At 26.8% G+C, this 25,144-nt stretch overlaps 7 protein-coding genes across 9 annotated transcripts; 5 read left to right on the forward strand and 2 right to left on the reverse strand.

The window, feature by feature from the left end:
- Positions 1-83: 83 nt before the first annotated feature.
- On the reverse strand, positions 84-3,347 carry LOC129609312 (AFG3-like protein 2). 3 transcript variants are annotated; one of them, XM_055521275.1, is made up of 5 exons: positions 3,206-3,347; positions 3,007-3,140; positions 2,481-2,875; positions 1,974-2,372; positions 84-1,915 (listed from the first exon to the last, which is right to left on the reverse strand). In XM_055521275.1, exons 2-5 carry the CDS (start codon positions 3,088-3,090, stop codon positions 430-432), a joined length of 2,364 nt encoding a protein of 787 aa, XP_055377250.1. In that variant the 5' UTR covers positions 3,091-3,140; positions 3,206-3,347; the 3' UTR covers positions 84-429. The 3 variants fall into 3 exon arrangements, with proteins under 3 accessions (XP_055377250.1, XP_055377248.1, XP_055377247.1); XM_055521273.1 differs by having other exon boundaries at positions 3,197-3,347; XM_055521272.1 differs by having other exon boundaries at positions 3,007-3,347.
- Positions 3,348-4,578: 1,231 nt separating this feature from the next.
- Positions 4,579-5,976, forward strand: LOC129609314 (DNA polymerase III PolC-type-like). The gene is made up of 2 exons (XM_055521277.1): positions 4,579-4,912; positions 4,975-5,976. Exons 1-2 carry the CDS (start codon positions 4,684-4,686, stop codon positions 5,790-5,792), a joined length of 1,047 nt encoding a protein of 348 aa, XP_055377252.1. The 5' UTR covers positions 4,579-4,683; the 3' UTR covers positions 5,793-5,976.
- Positions 5,977-11,357: 5,381 nt separating this feature from the next.
- LOC129609315 (uncharacterized) lies at positions 11,358-13,105 on the forward strand. Its single transcript, XM_055521278.1, has 2 exons — positions 11,358-11,965; positions 12,273-13,105. Exons 1-2 carry the CDS (start codon positions 11,743-11,745, stop codon positions 13,046-13,048), a joined length of 999 nt encoding a protein of 332 aa, XP_055377253.1. The 5' UTR covers positions 11,358-11,742; the 3' UTR covers positions 13,049-13,105.
- A 1,416-nt stretch (positions 13,106-14,521) lies between these two features.
- On the forward strand, positions 14,522-16,378 carry LOC129609313 (protein phosphatase methylesterase 1). The gene is made up of 6 exons (XM_055521276.1): positions 14,522-14,677; positions 14,776-14,980; positions 15,038-15,147; positions 15,204-15,515; positions 15,593-15,948; positions 16,011-16,378. The coding sequence occupies exons 1-6, from the start codon at positions 14,601-14,603 to the stop codon at positions 16,160-16,162; spliced, it is 1,212 nt and encodes a 403-aa protein (XP_055377251.1). The 5' UTR covers positions 14,522-14,600; the 3' UTR covers positions 16,163-16,378.
- Positions 16,379-17,062: 684 nt separating this feature from the next.
- On the forward strand, positions 17,063-18,270 carry LOC129608940 (UPF0193 protein EVG1 homolog). The gene is made up of 3 exons (XM_055520747.1): positions 17,063-17,502; positions 17,575-17,955; positions 18,029-18,270. The coding sequence occupies exons 1-3, from the start codon at positions 17,367-17,369 to the stop codon at positions 18,268-18,270; spliced, it is 759 nt and encodes a 252-aa protein (XP_055376722.1). The 5' UTR covers positions 17,063-17,366.
- A 2,510-nt stretch (positions 18,271-20,780) lies between these two features.
- On the reverse strand, positions 20,781-22,625 carry LOC129609316 (uncharacterized). Its single transcript, XM_055521279.1, has 5 exons — positions 22,154-22,625; positions 21,873-22,074; positions 21,597-21,779; positions 21,379-21,515; positions 20,781-21,268 (listed from the first exon to the last, which is right to left on the reverse strand). Exons 1-5 carry the CDS (start codon positions 22,250-22,252, stop codon positions 21,173-21,175), a joined length of 717 nt encoding a protein of 238 aa, XP_055377254.1. The 5' UTR covers positions 22,253-22,625; the 3' UTR covers positions 20,781-21,172.
- Positions 22,626-23,562: 937 nt separating this feature from the next.
- LOC129609317 (STING ER exit protein) lies at positions 23,563-24,931 on the forward strand. Its single transcript, XM_055521280.1, has 4 exons — positions 23,563-23,763; positions 23,823-23,971; positions 24,377-24,646; positions 24,721-24,931. Exons 1-4 carry the CDS (start codon positions 23,643-23,645, stop codon positions 24,868-24,870), a joined length of 690 nt encoding a protein of 229 aa, XP_055377255.1. The 5' UTR covers positions 23,563-23,642; the 3' UTR covers positions 24,871-24,931.
- Positions 24,932-25,144: the final 213 nt, after the last annotated feature.

The following is a 25,144-nucleotide window of genomic DNA, read 5'->3' on the forward strand; positions in this document are numbered from 1 at the left end:
TAAAATCATATCACAAAAATTTAATTAACAGATTTTATTTGATATTTTTTTTGTACAAAACTTTTTATTTTTTATATTTAGAACAAGCTTGTTTTCTCAATATATTTGTAAAATGATCGTTTTAAATGATAAATTAATGGAACAATTCAAATATGTAATATGATATCTACTTAAATACATACATACATAATTATGTATAAATGTCGCATTATTACTTCTACTCAAAAATTTAAAAAAATTTCGTTACAGTATTTTCAATTGATAAGTTCCTACATCAAAAATAAGTAGCATTTGTAAATTAAATTAAATTATCCTGTTATATAAATCTCAAAAAAAAAAAATTAACGAAAACTAAAATTTTGACAAATTAATTTAAGTAAGAATTAAGGACATTTATACATAAGTAACAAAAGAAAATTTTCTATCAGACTAGACTACTGCCTTATCAGGTTTAGGTTTTGTGTCACCCCCGCTCGGTGAAGGTCCTTTTGGTTCCTTTTCTTTATTCCAGTTTTTCAAACCTTCTGGTAATGAAGTATCTTCTTCAAAGGAACCAGTACCCTCAACAAATTCTTCATATGTTGATTTTTCTTTAAACGGTCTGGGACCTAATAATTCGATCATATCATCGCGACTTAATACTTCATTTTTTAATAATCGTTCAGCTACTTTTGCTACATCGTCTTTATGCTTTGTTAATAAATTTCTAGTTCTTTCGAGTGCTTTGTTAATTAAGGATCTTACTTCCTGATCAATCAACTGAGCTGTTTCTTCCGAATATGGTTTAGTAAACATTGGATCACCACCACTAGATGAGTCAAAACTAACATTGCCAACTTTTTCATTCATACCAAAACGTACAATTTGAGCATAGGCACTGTCTGTAATTTTTTTTAAATCATCTTGGGCACCAGTTGTTATTCTATTAAAAAATATTTCTTCTGCGACTCGTCCACCCAATGTCATGCACATCCTATCAAACAATTGCTCCTTCGATAGTAAATATTGATCTTTTGGTAAATATTGTGCATATCCTAACCCTTTTCCTCTAGGTATAATAGAGACTTTTAATAAAGGGTCTGCAAACTCCAAAAACCATCCAGCAACAGCATGTCCAGCTTCATGATGAGCGACAGTTCGTTTTTCGTCAGGGGCTAAAACATTTGTTTTCTTTTCCATTCCAGCAATAACACGTTCAATAGCTTGTTCAAAATGTTTCATTATGATAGATTCATTAGAATCTCTAGCAGCTATCAAAGCTGCTTCATTGCATACATTTGCAATATCAGCTCCTGTAAATCCCGGTGTTAAGGCGGCCATTTTCCTTGATAAATCTATTTTATCTAAATTAGTTTTAAGATTTCCTAAATGAACTTTAAAAATACTAGCGCGCCCTTTTATGTCTGGAACTGGTACATAAATTTGTCGGTCAAATCGACCTGGTCGTAATAACGCTTTATCAAGAATGTCAATTCGATTTGTCGCTGCTAAAACAACTACATTTGTTGTCGTATTAAAACCATCCATCTCTACTAATAATTGATTTAAAGTATTTTCTTGCTCAGAGTGTCCTCCAAAACTTTTTCCGCCACGCTTTCTACCAACTGCATCTATTTCATCAATGAATAAAATACAAGGAGCATTTTTACGTGCTAAGGCAAACATATCACGAACTCGTGATGGACCTACACCGACGAACATTTCCAAAAACTCAGATCCAGAAACACTTAAGAATGGAACATTCGCTTCTCCAGCAGTAGCTTTTGCTAAAAGAGTTTTACCAGTTCCTGGAGGGCCAGTCAGCATAGCGCCCTTTGGAATTTTTGCTCCCAAATCTATATATTGTTGAGGGTTTTTCAAAAAATTTACAAACTCCATAATTTCAATTTTTGCTTCTTCACAGCCAGCTACATCTCTAAAATAAAAATATTAAAATATTGTTGTCCCAAAATTCAGAAAATGAACATATATACTTAAATCTGACATCAATTTCATTGGAATTTATTAATTTTGCGGTTGATTGCATTACACCTCCAAACAAACCACCCCCCCTTCGACCACCACGCCCACCTCCCATCATTTCAGCAGATCTTCTCATCATAAATACTAAAAAGCCTATTATTAGTAAAGTAGGAAGTAATCCTGTCAAGTTTGATGCTTCAACTTCAGTTTTATATATCACTGGAATAAAATTAACTGGTTCTATTCCCAATTCTATTTGAGCGTTTTCTAAATTTCGTTCAAATGAATCTACACTTCCTATGTTAAACCATAATATTCCTGATGAGTCAGAATTTCCTGGAGATAATCGTATTCTAACCCATTTTTTATTAACCACTTCCAATTTTTCCACAATTCCCTTATTAAGATAGCTTAAAAAATATAAAAAAAATTTTATTAGCACATTAACGTATATTTACATAAGTATAAACTTTTTTATAAAATGAACTATATTGTATTTTTAAAAATGTATATATTACTTAGTAACAAATTCTTTCCACGCTATTTCTTTATATCCCATTTCAAAGAAAGCCCAAATTCCAAGTGATAAAATGGCTCCTACAGCCCCTAACATCATCCATTTATCGCGATCGTTATCCTCACCGCCAATGGGTCTACCACTTCCACCTCCGCTCCGTTTTGCTTTTGGTTGGTTCGCAAACATTCCAAAATGCCAATCAGATTTACTTGGATCAGATTGACTTTGTTGACTTTTTTCAGGTGATTTTTTTGTAGAAGCATCCTCGGTTTCCGCTTTCGTTTTCGGAGAACCGGACCTAAAATATTTTTCGAATCCTTTAGGAGGTTTTTCACTCCATAAACGGAGTGTACTGAGAATATCATCTACCGTTATCTGATTAATAGCAGCTAAATGCTGAAATTTGTGAAAAAAAATACCAAGAATTTGCAAATATATAAAACTATGTATAATATATAAAACTATAATTAACATTAATTCCACCACATTGCATCATGTCTATTTAAATATGTTAAAATATTATTTACCTTATTTGTTAAGTTCGGCGTTTGCCATAATCTTCTTGCACAACGTTCTAAAACTTTTGTTGAAGCTAACATTCGATGTGCCATAATATTTTATAATCACAAGTTATCTTAAGTAATATTGCTCAATTGTAATCCTTAAAATTTGTGGTTATAAGTTATGAAGAATTTAATAAAAAAAAATATATCATACTGAATGCACCTTCTCGTTTTAACCTCGTTAAATTGTTTTTTAACGAACAACACAAAAGGATAGTCCTTTATATAATCGAATTTAAATAATAATAATAATAATATTAAATTTAGTTGCGAAATGAAAATATAAAATACTCCGGATAACTGACAGTTTGTTAACACTTAAACAAGTCAATTTGGTTTTGACATTTAACAACATCATTTAACCAAGTGTTTATGTAGGACATTTCGTAATTCGTTATTTTGTAAATGTCAAATCTAATAATGTCATATAAAACAATTAATATAATAATTTTGTACAGACAATTGTCAATAACTTGGGCAGGTCGTTAAGTAGTTAGGTTGGAAAATCCGTGATCATATATTTTCCTTAATTTTAACGGGATCATATTTTTAATTTTTCGTATATAAACATTCTTACATTTACTCTAGGCTTTTTACATTCGTTTGCAGTTAACTATGATTTTTCAGATAATAATGTTGTATATAATCAAGGCAAATTATATGTAGAACATAGATATATATATAAAATAACCATTTGATTTTTCAACAACGTATCTATATCGAAGATGCGATTAGCTTTCATTTAAATAAAATTTAAGAAGTTTATGTAAGATGATGCAAATTTTCGATGACATATAAGATTATTGAAGCTTGTCAAAATCTAAGAAATGTAAAAATTATGTTTGTGACGTGTTCTTTAAAATAAAATGTTGACTTTGACAGTGAACTTTAAACTTTAATTAAAATTTCACGCTTTAAAAAAGAAGAAAAGAAGAAGTATATTTATGATCTAATTAAAAAATGTAGCATTTATCGCAGCCCTGATAGAAATAGTAACTTAATTATGGCAATAAACATTTAAGATTTGGATAATATAAAAAATTTTACGTGTAAAGAAAATACTTAATATATAATATTTTTTATTTTCAATTCAACGGGTCAAACAAAGTGAATAAGAAAGGTGCCATGTAATTTATAGCTATGTAAATACAACAAACGATGGGGATTTTAAAATTAGGCCAATTCACGAATTTACTTTATTAAATTTTATCTAAATTTTAACTCTTAAGTTATCTTAAGCAGTTATTATATTTGCGTTTTTGACGAACGCATTAATTTTAACGTGTACTTTGAAGCGGTCAAAAAATAACTCAGTTATTTTTTAATTGAGTTATCTTAAAGCTAACCTCAGAACTTTTTATTTACAAAAATTGAAAGAAAGAACAAAATAAATTTTTAAAGTATTGAAAACGATTGTGATTAAGAATAACCCGGGAGTAACAACTAGTTGTCAAGGAGTAACGAATTTGTTGTACTCAATTAAGTTCCATCCAAATGCGAATTGTCAAATTTTTGTTTAAATAAACGAATTTGTGAATGAAATACTTAGGTTTGCTTATTAATGAAATAAATTTTAGACGATTCTTGTTGTATTACTCACCGAAGCATGTTATATGCTTATTTTAATCGGATGTGAATAAAATGAATAATAAAAATAATTTTAAAACATATGCTGTTTTTGATATTGAAACAACTGGTTTACCTCATTTGAATTTCAATAAAGTAAATATAATTGAGTTCGCCGTTTCAACAGTATCAAGGGATGATATAGTTAAATCCAAAACCGGCGAAACTCCAAGAATTATCAATAATTTATCTTTACTATTTAACCCGCGAATGAGAATTGACCCCGAATCATCTAAAATAACGGGTAAATTTCAATTACTTAAAGAATTATCAAAATATTTTTACTAAAGATAACATTATTTGTAGGGTTGGATAATTATCAGTTAGAACATGAAAATTCGTTTGATGAAAATGCTGCCAAAACAATAATAGGATTTTTTAAACATCTACAAGGGCCAATTTGCCTAGTAGCACATAATGGAGATAGATTTGATTTTCCAATTTTGAAAAAGGCGTTCGAAAAAGTCAATCTTAGCCTACCAGAAAATGTGTATTGTGTTGATACCTACAAAGCTATCCCATACATTGATCACACAAAAAAAATAGATGAAGAAAATAAAGAAAAGGAAGAAGCTGATAAACTTTTAAGTTTGGAAGAGGCATTATTGGATAACGAAGTAAAAAATTCCTTAAAAGAACAATTCGAAATAAATAGCACATTGAAAGAAGAAAAATTTGATATTCAAAAAATAAATGAAACTACACCACATCGTCCTACGAAAATGCAAGGAAATAAAGCAAAAGAGAATACTTATAGTGAACTTTTGGAAAATAAACAAAATCGCAACGATATTTTATCAAATCATTGTGAAATTTCCCACAATTCACCACAAAACAAAGGGGACAAAAAAGTTAAAAGGGAATTATTCAAACAATCACCAGAATCTGATTTAACATCTGAGACACCCAAAAAAATAACTATACCAAGAAGTCCGAAAGGTTATTACACTCTAACCGGAATTTTTAAAAGAATTTTCTATGAGCCGAAAAAATCTCATCATGCTGGTGCAGATGTTGAAATGTTACAAAAAATCATTATTAATTATGGAGAAGATTTTGTGAAATATTCTGAATTGAATGCTATACCATTTTCTGAAGTGAATTCATTGGGAAGTAAAACATAGACAACTTTACGTTTTGTATTAAGTGTTGATAATATTTTTTTTAAGCAATTTATTAAATGATTAATAATAATTTTTTGAAAATTTTAAAGTTAATTTTTCTATAATTAAAATAAGATTTATACAATTTTTTATAATAATTTTTTAAAATTATAATATAGTTAGATTCTTAGTTAATAAAATTTATTATACATTTTTATTGCAATTAGTCAATTATCTATGAATCATAAGTACAGAAAAAAATTTTACTGATCTTGCTTGAATCATAATTTTGTTAATAAGTATACCTACATAATTTAGAATGTGGTAGTTAATTAATGTTTACTGTAGGAAAAACACAAATTTATAGGTATGACATTTTTTTCTATCCGGAGAATGTTGGTGATAACAATTGAAAAAAATAATATCCGCTTCTATTGTTCTCAAACAGAGTATAAGACTAGCCTTATTATACATTTCAATTTTAATTACAAAATGAAAGAAGTAAAATTTAGAGAAACTAACTTTGTGTCTTAAAACCATAAATTTAGTAAAGAGTAGCTTTACACGTAAACCGAAAATAAAAAACAATGAAAAAAACTTGTTCTAAAATATAATTAAAAATAATACAAGTTTGTATGATATATGTAAAATTAAATAGGTAGGTATATATATAATATGTATGTATAATTTCAAAGATATCAACAATCCAGATAGTTTAATAGGCACCTACTGATTTGAACTTATCTTGAAAAATGTACTTTATGTACATATGTATACAGATATTAATAACAAAACTAAAATAAAAAAATTTATTGATAACAATAAAATATGAAAACCAAAATGAAAACCATTCAAAAATAAAAAGCTCCATATTTATATCAAACTCTAAAATACTTATTAGAAAGCTCTTTACTTTTAAGGAAACTCCGCCATTGTCGGTCCCAAGTCCGAATGCAAAAGGAGGAGGGGGGGGAGTAACAACCTCGTTAACAAACCAAGGTTCAGCTGGCCCGGCTGATAGCACCTTGTAAGGGCTCCTGGCGAGGATTACACGTAAATCAAAATGCAATGGAAAAAACACTTGGATTATTTACCCCAGGTGGTAAACCATGTAAAATGGTAAATCCACCCTCTGCGGAGGTCGGCCCCACGGATTCTGGGGGGGGCCAACTATTGCCAATTGATTCAACTCCAAAGTCGGCAGGTCCAAAAGTATCGGCACAAACTCCGGCAACAAAAAATGCAGGTATATTTTTTAAATGTACATTAACTAAGCGTACTCCACCTGAAATTGTTAGACCACTCCCTGCTAGGAATTCTGAAAAAAATGAGGCTTCTATCATAGTACAGAACGCTACACCAAATAATTCAAATAACAAAGGGGAAGATTTGGGAAACAATGAAGCAGATAACTCGTGTACCAATAATCCTGAAAATGATGACTTAAATGCAAGACTTGCTCAAATAGAGATGTATTGTGAAAAGCTCAAGAATGAAATTAAGGAACTCAAAGCTGAAAATGCATCATTAAAGGAGACCTTGAGGAACGAAAGAAAGAATAGTTCAAGTTCTACGGAACTGACTCATTTTGAAACTGATTCCGACTCGAAAGAAAGAGTTGCAGTCACCAGAAGACCTATTAAAAAAAGGAAAGCCAAACGCTCTCCTGATATAGAAAACCTTTCTGTGCCAATTAATCAAAATGTTGTTCTAACTGGAAATTGCACAGACAATGAAAATATAAATAGCCTTCCGACAACATCAGGAACTAAAACAACAGTTGAAAACATTCCTACAGAAAATGTACAACCTCCAATCTCTGCAGGTAACAAAAGAAGTAAAGAGCATCCACCGCCTCCAATTAACATTGTGGGCATAAACGATCTCAAGTCTCTACAAAATTTAGTTCATTCTGTAACGAAGAAATATAAAATGGTTTCCTTGGCAAATAATGTTTGGAAAATTAACACAGAAAATTCAGATTCCTATAGGGCACTGGTTAGTAAATTAGAAAAAGAAAAAGTGCAGTGGTTTACATACGAAAATAAAAATGACCGACCAATAAATGTCATAGCTAGAGGTCTGCACGGATCCTGTGATATTTTGGATATCATATCTGATATTAAGCAGCAAGGGTTTAAAATAATTAATGCCGTTAATATCCTCAAAAAAGAGAAGACCGTGAATGACAAGGGAAAAGAATGTATTACAACAAAGAAGCTTCCTCTATTTAGACTCTCTTTTGACAATAAAGAAAACATAACGAAGATATACAGCATAAAAACTATTTTGAATATGGTCGTAAAAATCGAGCCCGTAAAGAAGAACTCTACATATATACCACAATGCAAACGGTGCCAAAGTTATAATCACACCAAATCCTATTGTAAGAAAATTCCAAAATGTGTTAGATGTGCCGGTAGCCATATGACAGCACACTGTAACATGAGCAAAAGTATTGAACCGAGATGTGCTAACTGCAATGGAAAACATCCAGCTAACTATCGGGGATGTGAAATTGCCAAGGAGTTCCAAAAAAGAAGGAATCAATCTATTAAAGCAAAGCAGCAGCCCAAAAGATCAAAGGAGACGCATCAGAAATTAGATAATGAAACCCCAACTAATCTGGTGAATAATCCCGAGATCATCAAATGTATGTCAAAAAACACCTATGCCCACGTTGCAAGAGATAACGTTAGCCTTCCTGGAAGAGATAATACGAATGAGAAATCTCTTCTGGAATTAATATTGGTTAAGTTAGATGAGCACAAAGAAGCTGAAAGGAATATGTTTGACAAAATAAACAAGCTAGAGAACAGTATTAATCTAATTAAAGCCAAAATAAGATAATGCCAGATCTAAGAATTTTGACCTGGAATGCAAATGGCGTTCTGAAACACAAACACGAATTAGAATTAGTATTAATAAACCACGACATCGATATTTGTTTAATATCTGAGTCACACTTACCTAGAAACTCGTATATCAATATAAGGGGTTATAGTTTCTACAAATCATGCCATCCAAACGGTAAGGCTGAGGGGGGATCAGCAATTTTCATCAAGAGTCATATTAAACATAACGAAGAAGACAAAGTAGAGTTAGAAATTATGCAAGTAACGACAATAAGGATTCATTCGCTTAAAAGAGGAGACTTTAACGCTAAGCACGTGAACTGGGGATCCAGACTAATAACACCAAAAGGTAAAGCATTATATGAAGCAGGAAAAGATCACAACTGCAAATTCGTTTCAACGGGAAAACCAACATATTGGCCAACAGATAGTAATCGAATTCCAGATCTGCTTGATTTTTTCATTCTAAGGGGATTATCGGAAAGATTTACGCTCATTGAGGAATGTGAGGATCTAATTTCTGACCATACAGCAATAATTCTTACTGTTAGTAAGTCCATAATAGTTAGAGACGGTCCATTAGCTCTGACAAATCACAAAACTAATTGGAACGAATTTAGAAGCCATCTGGAAGAACAAGTCGATCTAAAAGTTTCGCTAAAATCTAAAAATGAAATTGAAGATGAGTTAGATAACCTGATCAAAAATATCCAAGAAGCAGCTTGGTATAGCACTCCTAAAATGATTTATAATAACAAAAATAAGCGGAGCAGTAATTATCCTCAAGAAATCAGACTCCTACTTGCAGAAAAACGAAGGGCTCGTAAGAGATGGCAAACAACCAGAGCTCCATCTGATAAAACAAAACTCAACAAAATCAGTAATCAGCTAAAAAAAGCATTACAGGAAAACAAAAATAAAACAATGCAACACTTCTTATCCTCGTTATCTCCTGACAAGGAGAATGATTACTCATTGTGGAAAGTTGCAAAAAACCTAGATAGACCAACAACCCAAATGCCACCCATCAAGGAAAATAATACTTGGATCAAACAGAGCAAGGAGATTGTCGAAATTTTTGCGAACCACTTGGAAAAAACTTTTACCCCCCTTCCAAGATTGACGTCAGAGGAATTTACTCCTTTCCTGACAAACACTGACATGCTGAAAGTTCCTAAAGTTACATTTACAGCCTTAAAAAATGAAATTCAATCCAACGTAAAGATTAAAAAAACACCTGGATATGACCTAATTACAGGTAAAATACTAAAGGAATTGCCTGTTAAAGCCTTAAAGAAATTCCTATACATAATAAACGCGGTAATTGAGAAAAAGTATGTTCCTAGGCAGTGGAAAGTCGCCGAAGTAATTATGATCCTGAAGCCAGGAAAGTCGCCTAATGATAAAACCTCATACAGGCCAATTTCATTGCTACCTCTAATGTCGAAAATATTCGAAAGATTGTTCCTGTTAAGGCTGGCGCCGATAATAGAAGAAAGAAAACTAATTCCACAACATCAATTTGGCTTTAGATCAAAACACTCTACCATAGATCAAGTTCACAGAATTTCTAATATAATTGAAGACGCCTTAGAAAGAAAAGAAATCGCTGCCGCTGTGTTTTTGGATGTTGCTCAGGCCTTCGACAAAGTCTGGCACAGGGGGCTAATGCACAAACTTAATAATATACTACCTAGAGATTTCTGTGACATTGTAGGGTCTTACTTGGCGGAAAGGACATTTCGTGTCAGATATGATGGCGAGTATTCGAGTTTAAAACCAATTCGAGCTGGAGTTCCTCAGGGTAGTGTCCTTGGACCTGTTTTGTACATCCTGTTTACTAGGGATATACCGACTAATGATACTTACTCTATAGCTACATTTGCAGACGACACTGCGATTCTGGCTACGGGAAAAACAGTGGATGAAGCCACGTCAGGATTGCAAGAGGCAGTCAATCAAATTACCCAATGGACTAAAAAGTGGAGAATAAAGCTTAACGAATCAAAGTCGGTACATGTAAATTTCACCTACCGAAATATCGAACCCAAAAGAATATATATTGACTCAAACCAGATTCCGTATGCCAATACTGCAAAATACTTGGGTATGACATTGGACACCAAACTAAAATGGAAAGAGCACGTCAAAAAGAAAAAGGAAGAAATGAAAATCAAAATTCGGAAACTCGACTGGTTAATTGGAAAGTACTCAAAACTCAGCACGCAAAATAAACTGTTGTTGTACAACCAGATTGTAAAACCTATTTGGACATACGGCATCCAGCTTTGGGGATGTACAAAGAAAACAAATTATCAACAAACACAAGTACTACAAAGTAGGGTACTAAGAAATATTACTGCGGCACCATGGTACGTTAGGAATAACGTCATTCACCGAGATCTGCAAGTAAACCAGGTAGCAGATGAAATTAAGATTTTTGCAACAAAGCATAAAAATAGAGCTCACCAACATCCAAATGATGAAATCAAGAAACTGCTGATTCCTTCATCACAAAATAGAAGATTGAAGAGGCTGAAACCTTTTGACTTGGTTTAATAATACCATTGTATTAAGATAAAATAGTTGTGGAGTTCGACCAATGGGTCAATTCCTACCAATAAACAAATCTTTAACAAAACAAAATTGCTAGATAGGTTTATTTTAACTTAGTTGCAATAAAATATCATGAAAAAAAAAAAAAAAACTTTTAAGGATCTTAAAATTTGCAATTCAGTATTTGCTGGTTAGTCAGCATAGAGCTTTCTACTAGTCGCTAATTGCAATCGGTTGTGCATCCACTAAAATATTTTTACTTATAAACAGAAATTAATCATCAATATTATTTACATTAAGTAAATGAATGTTTACTTAATATGTACATGTTAGATTAGATATATAATATATAAGTGCGTTTATATATAAAATGTAAACAAATTGATACGCTTATAGTTTGATTTTGTTTTCCCTAATGGAAGAAATATTCATATAATATATTATGACGATTTTTTTATTAAACATACAATACAATAAGAATAATATTCAGTCTGTAATATAATTATAAAAGAAATATACATAAATTAATAAATTTTAAATAAATACATAATTTTTTTAAAATGACTAATAAGATATTAGATTTTGAAACATACGTTATATTTGATATTGAAACAACAGGTTTACCTATATATAATTTTAATAAATCAAATATTATTGAACTTTGTGCTATGGCAATATCAAAAACTGAATTATTTCGTTCTCAAACACCCAGAGTTATTCATAAATTACTTTTATTATTTAATCCACGACGAGTTATTCATCCAAATTCTTCAAAATATTCAGGTACAGTAGTATGCAAATAAAAATATATTAATATTTTGAATTAAAATCAAAATTATATAATGTAAATTCAATAATGAAATCGAACAGTTTTGAAAAACTACATAAATTATTGGTTTTTTTGGTCTTTTTCTTGAATAAGAATTTCCGATTGCAAATTTTCCTCTTGTAAACTTTTAAAGTTTTTATATTATATAGAGATAAAAAAGTAATAATCAGTAAATAAATAATAAAACTTAATAGATATAAAAAATAAACAAAAAAATTAATGTTGAAAAAGGTTTTAACCCGAAAAAATTCTTTTATTAAGGTTTATATAATGATCAACTTGAGTATGAAAAAATTTTTGATGAAAATGCTGCAAATACTATAGCTGGATTTTTCCAGCATTTGCGCGGGCCAATTTGTTTAGTTGCACATTATGGTGATAAACATGATTTTCCAATTTTAAAAAAAGCCTTTGAAAAAATAAATTCCAATTTACCAGAAAATGTTTATTGTATTGATTCATATAAAGCTATTGTTCATATAGATGCCATAAGACAAGGTGCTGATATACCGAAGGAAATAAGAGAAAACAAATATGAAAATACAGAAAAAAATCAGTTGGAATCACAAAATATCGATTATAAAGAATTGTTAAATGAAGATGAAGATCTTTTTATACATTTTATAGATGTTTATTTAGATGAGATAGAAAAAACTGAAACAAAAAATAAAAATGATATCCAAAAAATCAATGAAACTACACCAAAACGTCGTTTCGCAACTGACATAAATCAAACTAATAGATTTGTGGCCAGAAAAGCTATAAAAATAAACTCAGAGACTGGAGAGAAAGTAAAAAAAAATTTATTTCATACAAATCAACCCGAAAACAATAGTAAGGGATTTCCAAAATTTAAATATGGTTTTTATAAATTAATGAAAATATATGAAAGATATTATAATGAGAGACCAAATATACTACATCAAGCTGAAGCTGATGTTATAACTCTACAAAAAATTTTATTTTATTATGGAAATGATTTTGTAAAATATTGTGAAAGAAATGCAACACCATTTTCAAATATAAATCCATTGTAAATAAAAATGATGACAATAATCTTAATTTTTTAAATAAATTAATTTTTTAGATTTTAAATATATACATACATACATATTTATATGTATACTTATATACATTGTTATTTTCTTATATCCTATACATAAAATAAAACAATAATTTTAATTTTTCATTTTACAAATGCAATTTTTACAAAATAAACACAAAAATTTTACTTTAGAAAAAGGTATAATGAAGTTGTAAACTGATTTAAATAAAAGGATTGTAAAATATTTAAAAAATTTTAATAAATTTTTCCTTAAAAATTTTTTTATTAATATAATATGTATTCCTATGAATTATAAACCTATAAACCTATAAGATTAAGTAAGTTTTATAAATTATGTAACAGGTATAACGTAGAAAATTCTGTTATTCAATTTATAAATTAACCGTATTCTTTTTTACGAAAAAGGCTCTTATTAGCAACTTACAATTTTTAGAAGTTGTTATAATAATAATGCCCCCAAAATTATCACTATTAAATACATACATATGTACATAGTGACAAATGTATAAATGAAACTAGCCGGAATAAAGCGAAATAACGGTCGCGAATTTGACCGAAGCTGGTAAAACAGCCTAAAAGCCTAATTTATCGCTGGCGATTTTTGACATTAATGTTTCCATGTATGTATGTAAAATATAGAATAACATGTTTTATACAAACAAAATGCCGTTCGACTGTTGTTGTGTGTTCTTTATGAGTGAATTCATGGCTTATTTTTTGTAGTGTCAAGAGTGAATATAATATTTTACTTTCAGATTTTCGTTTTTTCAAATTTGAAATGTCATAATTCGTGTGAGTAAAACTTGTAACACAGAAATGCTGTTTTACAGAATTTATATTTTTATCTCTGCAAGAAAATACATGATATGTATTGTGTCTACTGCCATCTATTTAGGAATAGAGCATTATGGAACATTTCTTTGAAACATTGTTTTTTATTTTTTCTGAAGCATTCATTAATGAATTTTTAATTAGTTGTCACATACTACATTTTAAATTTATTTTGAAATGGAAAAATAAATGTTGAAGTATAAATTATATATGTATGTGTATATAAATTATATAATTTATTCTGGAGAATTTAACAAATATAACACGCAATTATTAACCTTCCTTTGTTGATAGAAGTGAAAAAAAATTTGTTGAAAAAAATGAATCAAATTTTTACTCTGGAACACATACATAACATTTAGATTTTACAGTAACTTAAATAAACATTGTTTAATTGATTCTCTTTTTCGTCTATTCGATTATTTTCGTCTATGAAATTAATTAGAAAATGAAAAAGTAACTATTCAATTCCTAAAATGTAATCAGTTTTGTTTGTTTTCAAATTCGCTAAGTAGTTCACATACTTGACCACAGAGGGGTTATTGTTCACAAGTCAATAATCTACGAGATGTCAACGAGATAATTAGGCAATTATCTGTCAGTATTTGTAATTTTTTTTTGTATTTGTTATTGCAAAGAAAAACTTTTACCGGAAAAATTTACTTAAATAAAGTTTAAATATAAATAGAAAGATGTCTCATTTGCAAAGATCAATAATGAAGTCGCGTTTACCACCATCAGGTGCAATGCCTGGCCGTGTTTCTAAATTGTAAGTAAAAAATAAAAAAAAAAAAAACAAAATTGCACATATAATTGCGTCCTTGACAACATTATTTTAAATGAACTTGATATATACTCTAATTTTAGCGATCCATCCTTGAGAAGAGGATCAAAAAGTAAAGATTATAAGCCAAAAATGTGGGATGAATTTTTCGCCGAAAAAGATGATATTGCAGTTGACGAAAAAAATACATTCAGAATTTATAAAACAAAAACTCCAGAAAAATCTGGCCCAGTATTATTAATGTTACATGGGGGTGGATATTGCGGATTGACTTGGTCGTATCTAAGTGTAATTTTTAAAGTAAATAATTCTGTAATTTTGATTTCTAATATATTTTAATTGCAGCAAGAAATAACGCAAATGCTTCATTGTCAATGTTTGTGTGTTGATTTAAGAGGACATGGTGATTCTATTACAGATAATGATGAAGATTTATCAGCGGAAACATTAGCCACGTAAATAAATTATTTTGTTTGAATTCACACAACTATATTATATAATATTATTGCAGAGACGTCGGAAAGTTGGTTTCTGTTCTTTTTCCAGATCAATGCCCACCGATATATTTAATTGGTCATTCAATGGGAGGAGCGATTGCAGTACATGTAGCCAATATGGAACTTATACCTGGCTTAATTGGCGTTACAGTAATTGATGTTGTAGAAGGTACTGCTTTGGAAGCTTTGGCTAGTATGCAGAGCTTTTTGAGATCAAGACCTAAATATTTTAAAAGTATTACAAATGCAATTGAATGGTGTGTCCGAAGTGGGCAAGTTCGAAATTTAGACAGTGCTAAAATTTCAATGCCCGGACAAATTATTAAGTACCTAGTATTTTTATAAATATTCCAAAAGTAGAAAACTAGTGAATATTTAATTCTTTTCTATTTTTATTTTTTAGTTGCGTGACCAAAAAGTTAGCAACCAATGAACTACCTTTACCTGATGACTATTTTGAAGACACAAGTAAACCAACGCTTTTCAAAAGTCCTTTGAGTATAGATGAAAATGAAGAAACAGATTTTTCAAATGAAGAACCACCTGCTAAATTTAAGATTCCAAATAGCGCTTCAAACACTGAGATAGATGATAACAAAAAATATACATGGCGAATAGATTTGTCAAAGTCAGAAATATATTGGAAGGGTTGGTTTGAAGGCCTAAGTGAAAAATTTTTAAATATTCGTGTTACAAAACAATTGATATTAGCAAGTATAGATGGTTTGGATAAAGCTCTAACAGTTGGACAGATGCAGGGTATTAAAATTTAATTTAATTTGTTTGAAACAAAAAAAAAACTAAAATTATGAATTTTTTAGGAAAATTTCAAATGCAAGTTTTAGCTAAATGTGGTCATGCTGTACAAGAAGATAGACCACATGAATTAGCTGAAGTTATCGGTTCATATCTGGTTCGAAATAAATATGCTGAAGCAGCAAATGAATTTGTTGGTCCAATGCCATCATGTTAAAAAAAAGAGCATTATTCATTTTACATGTAATTTAAATAATTTATTTAACAAATAAAAATAAGAGAAAAAAGAACAAAATGATTTCACAGTAAATCAGTAAAACTATTAATATAGTCTGAATAACTTTTCTATGCATAATTTACTGTTCCCTTTCTTATTCCTACAACATTAAAGAAACTATTTAGTTTTTAAGAAAAATTTAAATTTAAATCACTTTCTATTGCTGCACAAATTATATTTGATTTTTATATATAAATTTGAAAAATAGGTTGTACAGTAAGTTTTTATCAATTTTTCGAAATAAAAATATAAAATATATTTACATTTATATAAGTGTGTAGATGTGTTTATTTGTCGAAGAATATTATTGAAGAAATAAAAAGTATTTGAATTAAATTTAAAAAAAAAAATTAGTGTAATTTTTTTCATTTTAAAAATTATTTAAATTTTAGAAAAATTAAGCCCAATTTTCACTAAATCCCCAAATTCAAAATACATATTACATGTATGAGTAAATTTGTATACATGCACGTGCTAGTTTTATTTTCTATTTTAATGTGAATATGCATACATTTATTTTATCCTTTGCCAAGTAGCTACTTACAATTTGTTACCATATTTGCAACTTACCAACAATTACTAACTTAACATTTTGTGGGTGTACGTATAATTTTAACATTTCACTATTTTGTTACTTTAAATTATTATTGGTTTATGTAATTATTAGTAGAAAAATTCCAAAAGATTTATCCAGAAAGTGTCAATAGAAAAATTCCGAAAGGAACGTAACTTTTACTAAGGGGTATCCTTAGATTTGTTTATAAAGTGTAATTTTACTACCAAGTTATATAACAACAATTACTAACGGTTACCCAATCAACAATGAATTTTTTAGGCAAAGCAAATGCTGTTGTATATTTTTACTATTTTGTTATTTAAAATGTTTGATCGAAGTTTCCCATTTTAAAACAGTCAATCTTTCTTGAAATTTTGAATAATTATTAAAAGAAGAAGCATTTGTATAAAAGTCATTTGTTTCAAAATTAAAATTGTATTAAAATTGTTTTGTACGGAGCACAAGTGTATGAATATCCTTACGTTTATTTGTATTTATCAGTTTTTGTACTTCAAGTTTTATGAAAAAAATTTATAAAATATAAAATTTTATAATATATAAACGAAGGAAAAGAAAATTTAAGACATTATGGATCAAAAATCATCAAGATCTACAAAAATGGAAGTAGAAGATATGCAATGGCCAAGTGAAAGAGTTGCTAAAGGTGGTATATATCATCCACCAAAAGTTCAATATAGCAAAGAAACTAATGATTTATTAAATCGTAAGTTTTATACATTTACTAATTTCATACATAATAAGTTAAATTAATTATATATTCTTTTCTATTGTACAGTTCTAATGACAGAATCACGTTTATCAATGTCACTTCGTAAAAAACTTAATTATCATTTGCGTCAAGGTGATCCATTACCATTACCAGAAATAAAAAAACCTGGACGTACAGAAGAAGAACAAATTGCATTGGAAATATTACAAAGAGCACAAAATCATAAAAAAAGATCTTTAGATATAATTAGAGCAAGTGGTGCATATGAACAGGATCGTTATCGTCCACCACCAAATCTAAGAGTTCCAACTGATCTTGCTAAATTAAAATTACAAGAAACAATGTGTGGTCATAAATTACCATTAACACATAATAAAATTAAATATAGACCATCAATGTATAAAAAGAAACAAGAAGAAATTTCTTATGAAGAACAAATTGATGAAAGTAAATTAATAATTATTTAATCTATAATTTATGGTATTGTTAATAAAATTATGATTATTATTTTATGTTTTAGTTTTACAAGAAATTGATGAAAGAGCTGATTGGTTAGCTGAAATGGATCAAATTGGTGAAGGACAAAAATATCGTGGTTTAATACAACAGCAAATAGCATCAAAACTTCGTGAAATCCGTGCATTACAACGACGAATGGATGATATTGAAAAACTTGAAAAAATGAAAGAAATTGAAGATTTTAATTTAAAATTAAAATTACGGAATCAAGAAACAGCCGAAAAGAAAGAAATAATTAAATAAATAAATAAATAATATTATTTATACGAAGATTAAAATTATTTTCATGGAATGTCTGTGGAATATAATTATAATTAATTTTTTTTTTTTGAATTTGAATGAATAGTTTTAGATGAAGTATTTATAATTTTATATTGTAAATCAAATCTAAAGGAAGAACATATTGGATTTCAAATTGGGTTACCTTAGAATTCTAATTTTATAAATTCTTAGATTACTTAAATTTTTGTTTTAAATTTTAGAAAAAGATAAGACTGAGTGCAAAATTTAATTATTCATAAATTTGACATCATCTTAATTTTTTTAAGAATTATTGAATTTAATAGTACCTATTCTTTGTTATTTCTCTATAATCTGTAAATTCTCTAAATACATAGTTAAGCAGTTTCAGAATTTCGATAATCTGTAATTGTGGTTCAATATTATGGACAATATTAATATTGGATATAATTTCAAAAATAAAATAATTTTTCATAAAGAAAATTTTTATTTTTTAATACATTTTTTTGTTTTTTTTTTATTATTTTATTTTTACTATAACTTAATTTTTAATTTATAATGATTTTAAATATTTTTGTGTTCATTTTCATTGTGTTTTTGACTTTCTTTTTCAAATGTAAAAACAAAAAAAAACCATGTATTTTCTTATATAGAAGCAACGAAATTTTTATACAATATAAAGGAAGAAAATATTAGTAGTAATTAGATTAATATAGTTTTTGTAAAACCAAATTTAAAAAAAAATCTAAAATCTAATATTTTTATTATAATATTTAATAATGATTTCCATTTGGTCGAAGAATATTTAAAATTAATTTTAATTTCATATCTATTCAAAATTTATGAAATATTTTAGAATATTAAAAAATTAGAAATTAAAAATATTTATATTTAAAAAATTTAAATGAATATTGTAAAATTTGTAAAAATTTTAAGTCATTTGAAATGAAGGAAATGATATTTTATATGTATAACACTTTTGGATATATCACATTTGAAATGTAATTTTCAGATTAAAAAATAAATTTGGAAATTTTGATTGAAAATGTAAAATAATTATGAATAATATTCGATCATGTTTAAATGGGATTCATCTAAATACTTAGTTGAATATAGGTGAAGAATAAGAATATAAAAAGAAGATTAAAGATTAAAGAAAGAAAAATTCTGATTTCGAAATACTGACATCAATTGCTTAAAAATTTAATTTTTTTTTTCTTTTAATACCAAATATGTTTTTTTATTGTTTTTAATATGAAATTTTCATATAACAATTTAAAATAGTTTTGTTTTTTTTATTTTTTTTCTTCAAATTTCATTTAAAAAATATTAACTAAATATTTTTTCTATTCTTCATTCTTTCTTCGATAATAATTATATAACTTTTATCACAATTGTTTTTCTTAAGTTTTCTTATGCGATTTTTTAAAAACTTTAACAATAATTTAAATAATTTATAAACTTTAATAAATAAATTAATTAGTAACTAAATTAATAATTAAATTTTCAATTTTTATATAAAAATAATAACAGATTTTAAAATAAAATGATAAAATTATCTAAAAATTGGTTGTCTTTTAATGAACAACTATCAGATGTATTTATAAAATTAAATAAATTTTGCTTAATATTTAATTAAAATTCAGGTGTTTGTTGTATAAATAATTATAATATTAATTTCAATATTATTTCTATATTTAAATTACATTAATATGAATTTTATATATACTTATCAAAAATTTATTTGTTATTATTTAAAAGAATATTTAAAATTTTGGTATACTTCAATTAATACACTGATAGTTTTAGTACTTTTAATTTTTAAAATTAACAAAAAAATTAAATTAACTAAATATTTTATAAATTTAAATATAGCAAATACAATTATTATTTATTTTAAATAACAATTCTTAAATTTTTGTAATTTTTTTAATTTTTTTTAATTTAATGTTTTAGTGGAGTTTTAAAAAAATTCATTTCTTGTAATTATATAGCATAAGTATAGTAAACTCTTGAAGAAATCTTAAAATATTAATTTCGTATTTTATATTTTTTTATTACAATACACTTATAATCATTGATCATTTAAAATTTTAATTTTGAGATTTATTTAAAATTTTTTTTAAACACTTGTTTTTTTTTTTTTTTTTAATTTTAAGTTATAACCACAGCAAAATGGAAGGAAAGCTTGAAAAAAATTTTTAAATGAAACTTATTTAATGAAAAAAATTTTGCATTAGACTAGCAAATTTTCTAATTGCTTCTTAATATATAAGTAAATATGAAATTTTTTAATTTTAATTTTGTGACATTATTAGAGATTTTATAATTTCTTTTATAGCATTATAGAGAAGTTTTCATTATTTATTATAAACACTATTTAGCAAATTTAGATTTTTTATTTTTTTTTATAAAATTAAATTTAAATATTATTGTATATTATGATTTTTAGTAAAACAATACTGTTTTATATTCAAATTTACATAAAGATTTCAATATTTCTAAAAATATAAGCTATATCTGATCTGTTCAGTATTGTTTTTTGCTATCAGTTTCAGAATCCTTATTTGAAAGAAAATAAGAGAAAAAAAATATTAATTTAATACATGTATAAATATATGTGTGTCTATGGCTATTATAATTGTAGCGAATTCTGAGCGTATGTGAATTTCTTTAGGCTAACATTATATTATAATTTCTCTATTTTTTTTTCTTTTTTTTGTCTAAAATGCTTTAATTTTAACTAAAAGCAGATTCTAAGCATTTATTTCACAATATTATTATTATTAAATTATGAATGTGTCTAGATGAATTTGTTTTTTTTTTTTTTTGCCTTTTTTAGCTTTCTTTTCCTTTAAATTGTTGAAGTGGGTAACAAAAAATGATGAAAATATTTTTGATTGATTCAAATTTTTGGATTCTCAATATCAGCGTCATAGAGAATGTGCTTGTAGCCATTACTACCTAAGTGCATATTTTCACGTCGAAAATGATATGGTGCCTATAAAAAAATTTGGATTTTTTTTTTTTTTTTTGATTTTTCAGATTATATTATATTGCATGCAATATTAAATATTTATTATTAAATATATATATATATAAATATCTTACCATTCCTGGAGCAGGACATGGAATTGCTACTGTTGCAATTTCTGTTAACTTATTAACCTCACGTAAATTTATATAAAATGAATATGCAATATACCAAATTAATAAATCGAAAATAGTGTAAACAGTCCAAAATGCCCCTAAAAACAAAATTATTAATTGTATAATTGTATAGATTGGATTTTGTAATTTTATTAATCAATTATATTATAAGTACTTACAATATTCAACTTTTCCTCCAAAAATATAAACAAATTTTTCATCTTGTCCATAATATATTAAAAATATACGACTTATTGCCCATGTTAAATCAAATACTAACCATGGTACAATTAAACATGGTCGAGACTTAAATACACCAAAGAATAATCCTAAGCAAACAGCAAAATATATAGATGCAACAGCTAAAATAAAATTTTATTAAAATATGTTGATATAATATAGTAGTAGTATTAATTATAATATTATATGATAATGTATATACATATGTACTTTACCAGTTGCAACATATAAGAAAAATTCGGTAACCTGTGCCAATATTGATGCACTAAATAAGCTCACTTCATTTCTATATGGCCGAAATTCATAATAAGCCCCTAAATCATCTTGATCAGCGATATCATCTTCTAGCATTTTGCGCATTTGTTTAGCATGAGCTAAACCAAGAAGAGCTAGAAAAAGAGCTACATGTGCTGTAAGCTATAATTAAAAGTAAAATAATTTTTAGAGAAAAATTACATGGCTATTAAGAAATTTACAATTATTTCGAAAAACTTACAACTTGATATATAGCTATTAAAATAGCTGATAGTCGCAAATTTTTTGGAGAAAGTGGTGCCATCAAGGCTGTCCGTATAGAATCGTATGATATCTTCATGTTTATAGTTTTGAATTATGTGTATTAATTTTGTGTAATTAAATTATTAAATATTAATCAATTTATTTTTTTTATTTATTTGATTTTTTATAATTTTCTTATTGGAAGAACTTTTTTCTTTATTATTTTCTTATGAATTACATTTGTAAGAATTTTTTAATTGCCAAAGAACCGAAGAAGAATTCCAATTTTTTTTAATTAATTAATCGATTTTTCACTTTATGCTTTTTTATGATTAAGCGTAATAAATTTTGAAAATGGTATTTTAATACCTCCGTTGCATGCAATTTTTTTTTTCTTTTTTAGATTGTGCAAGAGATGTTTTTAAATTATTTAGAAAAACAAAAAGCTTTTGCAATTTTTTATTGGTTCTTTGTGCGCAATTTCAACTTCCGTCAATTCATATAATAATATCATGGGGAAAGGTTAGAATTATCAAAATATACTAAAATTAAGCTTTTTTAATGTTTACAAAATAAAATCAAATTTATTCATTTATTAAGTTCAAATAATGCTTTGAACGAGATATACTGTAGCGATTTATTTTTAGATTTTTACCAATATAGTTTAATCGGGTCCCTATTACGCCAATCACTTTTACTTTAACTTTTGCTTTCACATTTCTATTTTGTTTGTTAATTTTATGAGTGGAACAGATAATTTGTAAGTTTTTGATTAATTGATTAAAAAATAAGTAAAGAATGGTTGGTACAATTGGACCCCAGTTATTACTCTTAAAATTTTTTATTATGGAGTACTTTAGGTTTTCCTACATAACCTAAATAGAAATTTTTTGTTAAATTTCATTTTCAATTATATGGTATGGTTGTTGTATTCGCTATTTAAGATTAAAATGAATCCTGAAGTTTGTAGAGCATTGGAAATTTAACTGATATTTAACTGTACAATTGCCCTAATTTGAGAATATTTGAAAAATATTTTTTTTCCATGGCTCACTACGACGTTTAAAAATGCATTAAAACTGTAATTTGAATATTTGTATGTTATTCTATTTGCAACATAAATATGTACATTTTTGATAAGCGATATACATATCTACAATGTATATTACATATTATAACGCTTTATTAAACTGTGTAAAAGTTTTAACGTCAAAACTTTTGATAAGTATGTATTACCAATTCACAATTTCTTTACTCAATGTTTACAATAAATTTTTTTAGTACATAGTTTATTTTCTGCCATCTATTTATTTTTTTTTTAAGTTTTGATTTTGACACTAAGTTCTTTGACATTATTGTGTATTATGTCAAAAATACGTTTTGTTTATTAATTTCGTTCGAGTGTCATTCAATATTTTACTATTAAAATTTGTGTTTTTCATCAAAAAAATAATATTTAAAACGATTTTAAAAAATTATATTGAAAAATGCCAAAAGTAGTTTCCAGAAGTATTATTTGCTCAGATTCTAAAGATCAAGAAGTATACAATGAAGAGAAACCATTAAACATTTATTATTGTTTATGCGGAAAATTATCTCTTATTTTAGGTAAAATAATTATATTATTTTTTTGATTCAATACATTTTATTTTTCAATAAAATTTTAGATTGTCCAATAGAAAAATTACCACTAAGAAAAAGGGATGGTGCAAGAGTTATCGATGGTAATTTGCGTGCTCACAAATTAACATTTAATGTTGGAGAAACAGTTCACATAGAGCGTGATTGTGGTATTGAAAGGCAATATAGGCTAAATGTGAGTAAAATTTTATTTCAATTTATATTTAATAAATGCAAAAATTTATATACATATTACGTTTCTATCATGTGAATCTTTATTACATTTTTTATCTCAAAGCAAAATTCATGTATATAGGTACTGTAAACACCTAATATAAATGAATAAGCCTTTGGGATTATGTTGCAATCTTTTGCAAAAAAATTCTTTGTCAAGAGAATTTATAATATGTATTTTACTTACTAAAAATACCTACATAGCTAATTGAATCTACTTATGTAAACTTTAGATAAATTTAAAAATGCATTGATACATTGATCTATATCATGAGTAAAGTATCATGAGCACATCAATGTATTTTTGAATTTAAGTTTTATTTAAATTTTTAAAATTGAAGAATTAAACAAATATTACTTATTGTAGTGCAAAGAATGTGGTTTACCCGTTTACTATAGACATACACCTGAATCTAATGTTACATTTATAATAAATAAAGCATTAGTTAGACGAAAAAATGAAAAGAAAATTACTTTGGGTGCTGGTTTAAATAATCTTAAGGAAGATTTTGTTGGTCAAGTTCTAGCTGCTAATCAACCACAAAAAGTTATGGTTACAAGACATACAAAAAATATGGGTAAATTTAGTTCCGTTACTGTATCAACAATTGATGAAGAAGAAGATGAAATTGAAGCTGTAAGTTGATTTTTAACGAAATATGTACTTTTATTTTTATATTTTAAAAATGAAAATTTATTTATTTATTTTAGAGAGAAATCGCTGATAGTTATGCTAATAATGCTAGAATAATAGAAAAACAATTAATGAGAAAAGGAAGTAAATTATCAGATTTGAGTTCAAGACAAAAAGATGATGCAACAGCTGCAAAACGACCAAGAGGAACATTAATTGATATTTAATTTAACAAAATGTTATTTGAAATTAGTAATAGATGACTAAGTAAATTTATAAATAAAAATAACTATAATCAGAAAAAAATATGAAAATTTTTTATTGATTTTAAAACATAAATTATCAAAATCTTGCTAGTTTTACTCAATGTTTAAATATTATAATAGTCTATGGATAGTAGAATTTAACAGATTAAATTAAAACATTTTTCATAATATTTATTCGAGTATAAGTACTTAAATTTAAGATTATAATAATCTGAGATTAGAAATACAAAATAAG

Source organism: Condylostylus longicornis, unplaced genomic scaffold, assembly GCF_029603195.1.
Source record: "Condylostylus longicornis isolate FDR11 unplaced genomic scaffold, ASM2960319v2 ptg000038l, whole genome shotgun sequence".
Classification (NCBI taxonomy): domain Eukaryota; kingdom Metazoa; phylum Arthropoda; class Insecta; order Diptera; family Dolichopodidae; genus Condylostylus; species Condylostylus longicornis.

What these genes read in the sequence shown, in the direction of transcription:
- LOC129609312 (XM_055521275.1), bottom strand. Translation starts at nt 3,090, where the DNA reads ATGGCACATCGAATGTTAGCTTCAACAAAAGTTTTAGAACGTTGTGCA. An exon ending in CGCCGAACTTAACAAATAAG is followed by an intron (nt 2,876 to 3,006) that starts GTAAATAATATT and finishes CACAAATTTCAG; the next exon opens with CATTTAGCTGCTATTAATCA. An exon ending in GAAATTGATGTCAGATTTAA is followed by an intron (nt 1,916 to 1,973) that starts GTATATATGTTC and finishes TTTTTATTTTAG; the next exon opens with AGATGTAGCTGGCTGTGAAG.
- LOC129609314 (XM_055521277.1), top strand. Translation starts at nt 4,684, where the DNA reads ATGAATAATAAAAATAATTTTAAAACATATGCTGTTTTTGATATTGAA. An exon ending in CGAATCATCTAAAATAACGG is followed by an intron (nt 4,913 to 4,974) that starts GTAAATTTCAAT and finishes CATTATTTGTAG; the next exon opens with GGTTGGATAATTATCAGTTA.
- LOC129609315 (XM_055521278.1), top strand. Translation starts at nt 11,743, where the DNA reads ATGACTAATAAGATATTAGATTTTGAAACATACGTTATATTTGATATT. An exon ending in AAATTCTTCAAAATATTCAG is followed by an intron (nt 11,966 to 12,272) that starts GTACAGTAGTAT and finishes TCTTTTATTAAG; the next exon opens with GTTTATATAATGATCAACTT.
- LOC129609313 (XM_055521276.1), top strand. Translation starts at nt 14,601, where the DNA reads ATGTCTCATTTGCAAAGATCAATAATGAAGTCGCGTTTACCACCATCA. An exon ending in TGACTTGGTCGTATCTAAGT is followed by an intron (nt 14,981 to 15,037) that starts GTAATTTTTAAA and finishes TTTTAATTGCAG; the next exon opens with CAAGAAATAACGCAAATGCT. An exon ending in TCAGCGGAAACATTAGCCAC is followed by an intron (nt 15,148 to 15,203) that starts GTAAATAAATTA and finishes ATATTATTGCAG; the next exon opens with AGACGTCGGAAAGTTGGTTT.
- LOC129608940 (XM_055520747.1), top strand. Translation starts at nt 17,367, where the DNA reads ATGGATCAAAAATCATCAAGATCTACAAAAATGGAAGTAGAAGATATG. An exon ending in AACTAATGATTTATTAAATC is followed by an intron (nt 17,503 to 17,574) that starts GTAAGTTTTATA and finishes TCTATTGTACAG; the next exon opens with TTCTAATGACAGAATCACGT. An exon ending in TGAAGAACAAATTGATGAAA is followed by an intron (nt 17,956 to 18,028) that starts GTAAATTAATAA and finishes TTTATGTTTTAG; the next exon opens with TTTTACAAGAAATTGATGAA.
- LOC129609316 (XM_055521279.1), bottom strand. Translation starts at nt 22,252, where the DNA reads ATGAAGATATCATACGATTCTATACGGACAGCCTTGATGGCACCACTT. An exon ending in TTTCTTATATGTTGCAACTG is followed by an intron (nt 21,780 to 21,872) that starts GTAAAGTACATA and finishes ATTTTATTTTAG; the next exon opens with CTGTTGCATCTATATATTTT. An exon ending in CATGTCCTGCTCCAGGAATG is followed by an intron (nt 21,269 to 21,378) that starts GTAAGATATTTA and finishes ATTTTTTTATAG; the next exon opens with GCACCATATCATTTTCGACG.
- LOC129609317 (XM_055521280.1), top strand. Translation starts at nt 23,643, where the DNA reads ATGCCAAAAGTAGTTTCCAGAAGTATTATTTGCTCAGATTCTAAAGAT. An exon ending in AAAGGCAATATAGGCTAAAT is followed by an intron (nt 23,972 to 24,376) that starts GTGAGTAAAATT and finishes TACTTATTGTAG; the next exon opens with TGCAAAGAATGTGGTTTACC. An exon ending in AAGAAGATGAAATTGAAGCT is followed by an intron (nt 24,647 to 24,720) that starts GTAAGTTGATTT and finishes TATTTATTTTAG; the next exon opens with AGAGAAATCGCTGATAGTTA.